Source organism: Temnothorax longispinosus, chromosome 5 (genome assembly GCF_030848805.1).
Source record: "Temnothorax longispinosus isolate EJ_2023e chromosome 5, Tlon_JGU_v1, whole genome shotgun sequence".
NCBI classification, from domain to species: domain Eukaryota; kingdom Metazoa; phylum Arthropoda; class Insecta; order Hymenoptera; family Formicidae; genus Temnothorax; species Temnothorax longispinosus.
The window spans coordinates 2,101,723-2,110,626 of NC_092362.1; the positions used below are offsets into that span (position 1 = coordinate 2,101,723).

General features: G+C 36.1%; 2 protein-coding genes across 2 annotated transcripts; one reads left to right on the top strand and one right to left on the bottom strand.

Moving 5' to 3' along the window:
* Positions 1–50: 50 nt before the first annotated feature.
* On the bottom strand, positions 51–2,131 carry Rpp30 (ribonuclease P protein subunit Rpp30). The gene is made up of 7 exons (XM_071777356.1): positions 1,671–2,131; positions 1,383–1,588; positions 1,052–1,120; positions 739–939; positions 529–596; positions 359–438; positions 51–286 (listed from the first exon to the last, which is right to left on the bottom strand). The coding sequence occupies exons 1-7, from the start codon at positions 1,771–1,773 to the stop codon at positions 186–188; spliced, it is 828 nt and encodes a 275-aa protein (XP_071633457.1). The 5' UTR covers positions 1,774–2,131; the 3' UTR covers positions 51–185.
* A 164-nt stretch (positions 2,132–2,295) lies between these two features.
* On the top strand, positions 2,296–6,060 carry LOC139812516 (uncharacterized). The gene is made up of 3 exons (XM_071777359.1): positions 2,296–2,824; positions 3,173–3,564; positions 4,130–6,060. The coding sequence occupies exons 1-3, from the start codon at positions 2,774–2,776 to the stop codon at positions 4,368–4,370; spliced, it is 684 nt and encodes a 227-aa protein (XP_071633460.1). The 5' UTR covers positions 2,296–2,773; the 3' UTR covers positions 4,371–6,060.
* Positions 6,061–8,904: the final 2,844 nt, after the last annotated feature.

Below are 8,904 nucleotides of genomic sequence, written 5' to 3' on the forward strand. Positions count from 1 at the left end.
ATTTTACGTAAAGATTGCGGGAAAAATAGAAATTTGAAAATTTGCATATGTATATTTATACAAAAATATGATAAATTTATTTTTAGAAAGTAACATATATGTATATTACTATGTAGCATATATAAAAACTGTAAAGTAGAAATTTTTTATTAAATAAATTATAGAAGTTGAATTTTGGTATTAATTTAGAGATTTATTCTTTGCTTCTTTCCCGCTTCTTCGACATCTACCTCCGGTTCTCCCGCAAATTCCACCGTAAACACCGTTTTGCCCGATATTCGTTTTTCTGAAATAAATAAAACGATAAATTCCTTTTCATTCAGTCTCGTATAAAATGAGCTTAATTACAATAACTTACTCGCTTTCAAAAGAAAAAATTGACATTCATTTAATATAACTGCTTTGGCTCTATCTCGTCGCAAACCTAATACAGATCCACTATGCATCGTGATAAGACTTGAATAATTAACTTCGCCAATATTTCACACAGAATTCTTCCGTGATATTATACATTATATCAAAGGATACAGATTTATGATATCATATGGACTCCTGATTAAATTTCTGTTGTTCGCACCACTGGATATGATTACATTCTGCAACATACAAATACGGACTGTCTTGACATATCAATAAAATAAGCATATTTAAAATTATTTACCGCAGCAACGATAAAACTAACTTACAATAAAAATCTAATATACGTATCTATATAATACACATATATTACACACATACCATGCTTATGCGACACGTTTGTAGCTGATAAGAATGATGAAGAGTTGCTACGCGTGTTTCCTGTCTCAAAAGATCTGCGTATTGTATCTCGAAATACAGATCTCTTGCTATTGCCTGCCGATATACTTTTCGATTTATTCTTATGCCAGAAATTTCTGGCTTTATCGTGATGAGATCTGCTTTTATTTGTGAACAAGCAAACTAAAAAAATAAATAAATAAACCAGAGGTAATATAGTGTGAATTGATATAATGTAAATTCAATATGAAAATATTGAAGATGCAATTTAAAAAGTAAATATGTATACACCAACCTCTAATATATCTTGCTTGGTTGGGACGAGAGCATATATATCATATTTTTTCAAATTTGCACATTGTGCCTGTAATGGAACTATATTCAATACAATATCATTACTTCAATATAGATAAACCTTCTATTTTGAAAAATTCATGTAACTATACAGCTTCTATTATAAATATTGCGTAATCAATAGTTTCATAACACTCGTTTTTGATACATATATTATAGAAATGTACTGTAATATATTAATATCCCGCTCAAACTAAATATTTCCAAACTCGAGTTACTCTGCTTTCAAAATAAATGGTTTAAATACAAATTTTATAATAATAAAACTGCACCAATGTGTGTGCCTTTGCAGCACTTGAACAAATAAATGTTAGCCTGTTAAGTATACACAGTTTTCCTTTCCATTTCTCATTTAGTTTTGAAACGTCAATTGGATCTGGCACTACACTCGTTACCAGTTTGTCTTGCTTCTTTTTCTTATCGTTATCCATGGCACTCTCATTTACAGTTTGATTTAACGCCACTGTTCCATAACCCACTAATACCAAAATAAATCCACAAGATAATGAAAACACCGATTAATTTATTCGTACTATCGTTTACTCTCACAATTAACTTACTTTCATATAACCTTGATAAAATATTATTTAAATTATCCGCCCCTCCGTCCGGTACATTTACACACAAGTCAAAAAATCCTTCATTTGATTTGAAATTTTCCATTTTTATAACGTCTATCAATATAATTGCAAATTATATCGCTATAATATCGGCTAAAACAAGCGTGGTGAATAGAAGAAAATTGGATATCGTAATAAATAAGGACACCAATGATATGAGGAATTTCTATATTGAAATACAAGAAATTCAGTGAGCATATTTTATAAAAGTATTCATAGAACGCACACGTGGTGCCTTCTGCCTTACAAAGGCTTTATTGCTTTATTGCTGCGTCACAGATTTCTAAGTATTTCAAAGCAATCAATATCGGTTAATAATCCAACACAACAAACTAAAGAAAACCACTAAATACAATAATTTCTCATTATTACGGAGACCACGCGAGATCGCCGTATACAGCTAACGAAACAGCTGGAGGACTTCCGCCATATTGCTGAGTCACCAAGGTTCATGCGCCGACTGAACGCTGAATAAACGCGCGGGATTTAGAATTCGTCGTAGTTTCAAACAGGAAACATATATTCCACGTATGGAAGTTCCCTTAAAAGAAAAAGTCTGACTATAAAATAAATTTATGTACGAAAGTAAAATCCGACGAGAAGGATTACGGGAGAGAACTGACGGTGAAGCTATATGTGAGATAAAGCTATATTAAGATGTTACTCGGCAATGCAGATCGGAGTGACGCGACCGGGATTAATCATCGCGTATGATTGATTTGACGGAACTATCTTTTATTCACAACGCTCCGGACGACTGTTAATCGCGGGAATTGTATCGTTAGCCGTATCTATAAAGATGCGTGCCTTGAGAAGAGGATGGGAGTCTTTGTTTCGTCATGTGAATTCTTAATTGCCGAAATACGTATCACCTTCGCCATCATATCTTCGATCGAAGGATGCGCCGTTTTTGAATGGCAGAATAATTATGCACGTGTACTTGAACTCATTACGAGAACTATATAAAGACCGAGTTCATATTCCGTGATTCAATATAATCTCAAGTGACTTTGTTGGCTGGAGCTACCAAATTAGACTTGATCATGGTACTCAAGTTAGGACTCGTCATAATGATCACCCTCGCAAGTTGCGTAGTACGTATTAGATTTTCTTCGTAGCGCAAAGATGCTAAAACGTTTGCAAGGAAACGCACAAATTCGTTATTAATGTCAAATAATTTGGCAATCAAACTGGGAGAATTAAAATTCTGTCAAAATATAAAATTTGCGCTTAGAATCAAACAAAAATAAGGTTTCATTGCTTAACTTTTTCCGATATCGATTTTAAAAAAAGAGGAAAACAAATTAATTAAATCTTATTAGTTTACAAAGATATGCCTCGATATTCTTTTTAAAGAAACATTCGATTGAAATCAAAGAATCTATTCCTAAATTTCATTCCGAAAGCACGAGAGCTATAGTTATAGATATATATTTATATAGGCGCACAAGGGATATTCATATGTGCATCCCAACAAGCAGCTGTCTTACGACCGGGGATACGGTTACGAGGGCCCGCGCGATCAATGGTCGAACGACGACGGGATCTCCGGGACAGCCGGGAAAGATTATCCGATCTTCCACCGAGTTCCGTGGACGCGATTCGTATGCGAATGGAGATATCCGGGCTATTACGCCGACCCTGAGGCCGACTGCCAGGCGTATCACATCTGCCAACGTGGCGGCCGTAAAGACTCGTTCCTTTGTCCGAACGGCACGTTATTCAATCAGGAGAGACTGGTCTGCACGTGGTGGTACACCGTGGATTGCTCCCGCGCGCAAAGTTTCTACTCCATTAACGAGGCGGTTGCAAAAGCAATGGAGGAAGCTGATAGGTGAGCACGCATTACGTAACGAATTGTTCAAAATACATGTACTGTATATACCGTGTGCGTCCATTCCTCATTCGCATACGATTACATAATCGGCATCTGCTTATCTCCCGCGGTTTGAGCGCCGAAAAAAAATCCGTTGCAGTAACATTTATTTTTATGTTTCCGCTGAATTATCTCATAATAAAATGAAGCGATAAATAAGTCACGCGTGCTGTTAATTATAATAGACACGCTACTTTCATTCGCACAAGGAAAGCAATCTCGGACTCCCCCACTTTCGGTTTCCACCGCGGTTAAAGTGTCTAAAAATTATACGACAGATTTATACGACAGATGTAACATCGATACGTAAACATCGTACTGACCTAACGCTGATGTAAATTTTATATCTGAATGCATTAGAAATTTTACTTTCTCCGTGCATAAGATAACGTTTTGCTTTGAACATTCATTTGACATTTTTATATGCCTTATATTTAATTTATATTTATCTATTTTTTTAAACTTTATACTTTGTATTATTACAAGTACTACTACTCTAATCGTTATTCATTCTTTTATAAAGACGCATCAGAATAGGTGAACAGAAGCTATCCTGGAATTATCAGCGTGAATCTAACGAGGACAGATATTGGAATAAGAATTGGCAGAGTGAACGACGAGGGTGGAACAGAGACAGCGCTCCAATTCGTCATAACCATGATTTGGATTTCCCTAAACGACTTCCCAATGAAACACCTGCGCGTCCTAAGTTTTCCGTTAAATCTTTGCCGAAGCATCGACCAACGGTTTACCTGCCTGTGTGATTTGTAACTGCAGATCGAATAACGTTACACATGCCATTCATAATTTTTTAAACATTTTATGTAAACATTATTAATAAATTGTCCTATTGAAGTAAATAATGTAACATATGACTCCGGCTCTTCGCTATTTTCGAAAGAATTTTTATCATTAGTTCACGCGATACATTCAATCGGGATATTTCAGAGAAGCATAATTTTTTATTTATTATCTTTTAGCAGAAAACGCAATTATTTCGGAAATTACGTTTTAATACTTAAAGAAATTATTATAGAGTGTAAAGAAAGAAAGAAGAGAGTAACGGTCTAAATAATAGAACTGCGCAATCACAAAACTTCAGCAGGATACTGTTTAAAGAGGTTTCCTTAGCATTCTATTGCCTCAGTTAACAGACTTAGAATCGTGCCTCGCTTATAAGTCTTGCTTATGCTCTTCATATTTATTTCATGTAATCAGAGAGAGAGAGAGAGAGAAAGAGAAAGAGAGAGAGAGAGAGAGAGAGAGTCATACGTACAAAATATAATTATATTTCAAAGTAATTGCGACCGATTAGTGGAGCATGAAAATTGAATCGTCTAAAATGTTTTTTTTTATAGAATATAAACTGTTCCGTGTGCAAATAAATTATTTTGAGAAAAGGGATTGTCACTTTTTTAATCTTTTAATCAATTACCGAATATAAAATACATGTACAAAAAAGAAATACAAAATACAAAAAATGAGATTCGGAAGATGATACAGCAATTTCGTAAAAACTAACGAGCTGAGAAAATTAATATTGAGTGCTGAGCTTCCCGTCTTAGATTTCTCCTTGTTCAGCTAAATGGATTTCTCTCCAACACGAGCGATCTATCTAATCCCCTCGTACTTTTGCAGCCGAGCTACGTTCAAGACAACTTCGGCTTATAATATCACGATTTATGGACGAAGGAAGGGCTCTCGTCATCGATAAACGTGCGATGAATAAGCGATGGCGCAAACGCAGACACGGCTGTGGCGCATCTCTACGTCGTCTTTGATATTTCCCGGATTCTGAGAAAAAAGGGGGTGAACGCTGAGAGATCCGTGAGGTGGGCGTTTAGATCTTCTGAATCTATATCTGTCCACCGCATCTCGCGTCGGTCGGGTCGGTCCCCGAGCGCCGATTCCACCGTCACGATCGTTCGCGCGAAGGTCAGTCGTGATTCGCGAGGATGGGCGCGCGCGTCTCTCCATGCCTTAATATTCTCACGGATCGCGATCTGAATGCTCCTATTCATAGCTCTTGAACAGATGTAGACGTGGTACGGACGTGCGTCAATTATGCCACGCCGATTGCACGAGAGGTGCCCGTACCGATTCCCGTACACGAGTCAATTCGCGTACGTGTCAATATGCAAAGCGATCGCTGAAGAACGTCAATCAGAAAGAAGGGTTTTAACGACCTTGATTAAATTTCTCGTTCCTGCGTACGGGAAATTGCGTACTAAGTGCTCGTTACCCGATCGGAAAGTAGTTTGAAAAATCTTTCATTAGAGAATAGCGAAATACGCAAAGGATATTTGCACTACGCGTATAAGAGAACTTATAATAGCGGCTAACTTTTTTAACGTATAGCCGCTAAAGATGGTTCTTATTTGCGCAAGCTTGTGTGAAGCAATATCAGCTTCTAAAGTTGTGAAATGTAAAATAAGCTAACAATAGCTAGGGGCTTCATTGAAGAGTCTTGATTGTTACTATAGAAATGCTGTTTCTTATTTATGTCTTGTCGTAATAATTAACTGACGTAGTTAATAACGTAATAAAATATAAGGAAAAAAGATAAAAATATGTATATATAATGTATCTATACAACACTCCGGATCTACTTTGTAGAAAATAAAGGTTTAAAGAAAGATCGTTATTTCTTTATTTCTGAAGCTTTATCTTCCATATAGCAGAAATTCTTCCTATAAGTTCACCAATTATCACATACTTCAAATATCTCAATCCTCTTCCCTGTTGTTATTACGAAGTTCAATCAACAGCTAATTATTACTACACATAATAATCCGGCAAACACCGTCGGATAAATGATGATCGGTATAAAAAAATTATAAAAAGAATAAAGCGCACAAGAGAGAGAGAGAAAGAGAGAGATGACAAGGTCGACTTGTCTTTCTTTCCGAATGATCTGTCATCACTGATGTAATGCAATTGTTGTAAGGGAAACGATTGCTGATAATCCTTCTCTCGCTTTGTTTGCCCTGATTTTCATAAAGTTTAACGTATTCGCAACATGAATATATAATTCAAATACATTTACTATCGAACTTTTCTCACGCGATTATGTTGTAATCATAATTCTTTCAAGCATTAATGTGATCGATTTGTTGCAGTACAACATGACTTCGAGATTATGTAACGCAGATCATTACCCTGTTTTTTTTTATTAACAAAAATTATTTGCCGATGGGACAAAATGACTTAACCGTTTCTTCTCACTTGGGAGATCCCGGCGGATCGTGAGACAATTGTCGATGTTATACATAATACAATAAGTGTGGATTCCGGGCATGTTTTACGAGGGAACCAAGTGCGGCGCGGAAAGTGCGATTGAAGTCTCGCGCTCGTGAGAACAAATTTGATGTGTAATTATCGCGGAAGCATTGCGCCGCCTTGAAAGAACGTTATATGGAAATTGTCCTAATCGTATTTATAGATTTCTTCCCCCGCACTTACAATATCACTTCAAACTAGATCAAGTGACAAGTTTGAAATCATAATTGTATGTATTTTTAATTCTTTATTTTATTAGTTAAATAATATACATTGTAGAAGAGTATTTAAAGTAATGTCTAAGGATTTCTCGTTATTTAAATAGACTATTTTAAGAATCTTTTTCTTATTTTAGTTCTAAAATTAAACGTATACACTTTGAAATGTTGCAGATTGTAATATTGTTGATATTATTGTCATATATGCGCTTTATTCGTGGAAATAATTTGAAAAATATCATGATTAATTTTCATGTATTCATACATTCATCGCAATGTGAGAACTTATTCGTCATAGTGGCGAGTGACGAATGCATTGGATACTGCTATTATAATCGTAATCAGTTTTTTTTTCTTCCATAACGTTATTTCCATGTTTATTCTAATTGCTACGCGGGCTTTATAAAAAAATTCTTAAAGTATTCATAAAATAGATGAATTCTGATACAGCCAATCGTTAGACTTCATTAACGATTAGTTCTAGAGGAATGGATGATTCTGCAATGCGTAAACGATTATCGCAATCGTATTAAATCGCTGATGGATTTCAGCAGAAACGCTAATACGATTATAGTCGGGGCCTTTCTATATAGGACGCTAGGATATATTGGACATTGATGAATATCGCAAGCTTTACCAACTCGACCGTCTTATGAAGATGAATATAATGCGCTCTGCAATTTTTTTCGAGTTTTAAAATTTATTTCTTCTATACGTCCGAAGCAGAATCGCTCTTGCTTGATAGATTTTCATTATTTAGGATCTAGTAGTGATTGAAAGTAAGATTATTATTAAATATACATGTATGTATATTTAATCTAAATTAATTTATAAATCTTCAATGTACCGAGAATCTTTAGAGCTACGAGTGAGATGCAATGTTCGATGCAACTAAACTTGTTTTTGCATGGCACGTAGTTAGGATATTGAGGGACGAAAGGAGCGAGGAGATACTCGCCTCGGGGGCTCATGTCTAGTACCCTCGAGGTTCTGCAAACTGAAATCTCGTCCGTCCATCTATAAGATAACTTAGCAAATAGTTGTATCGATGCCATTCTCGCCCCGGGACTCGTCTCTGTAATTGCCGCTGGAGACTTTGTGCCACGTATGCACGTATGGTCGCGAATGTGGATGGCATCATGCGAGGGGATTAAGCCTTACTAAGCGGAAATCGTGCGTTATAGGCATTACGCAGTAAACGCGATGCGCATTGCGCGCGAAGCGAGAAGTCGATATCGGCGCCCGCTTTTGTCCCATTGGCGTTGAGTTACGCGCCGACTGCCTTTATACTTTATACCGCCCACGCAATGCAATAACTCGCACTTCTACGGTGAAAGCACCGTAGAGGAGAACGTGCGAAGACACGTCGTGTCACTACGTACGTCCGATAATGATTATGCGATGACACGGACCGATTATGAGTCCCGAAACGGGGCGAGAGAAGAATGCTGTCAAAGAACGAATGGAATCGCTCGTTCTTTGACAGCGACAGAGCGCTGCGTCATCGTAGTGATTTTCATACGTAAAATTAAACCGTAAAGGTAAATCCTCTAAAGATTCGTCAAAGAGACAATCAATCGAGAGAGAATTGAGCAAGCCAGAAAACTTCTTCAAAAGGAAGCTGCTATTTATGAGGCAATTTGTTGAATAAAATGTCGAATAAAAAGAAAAATTATTTGTTTTAAAAAATTGATTGGAAAAAATATTAATAACATTTTTAGTTAATAATATTAATAATGTTAATATAAATTAAAAAATTTAAGATTTGTTTATTTAAATCTTCTTTTTGTGTCATATATGA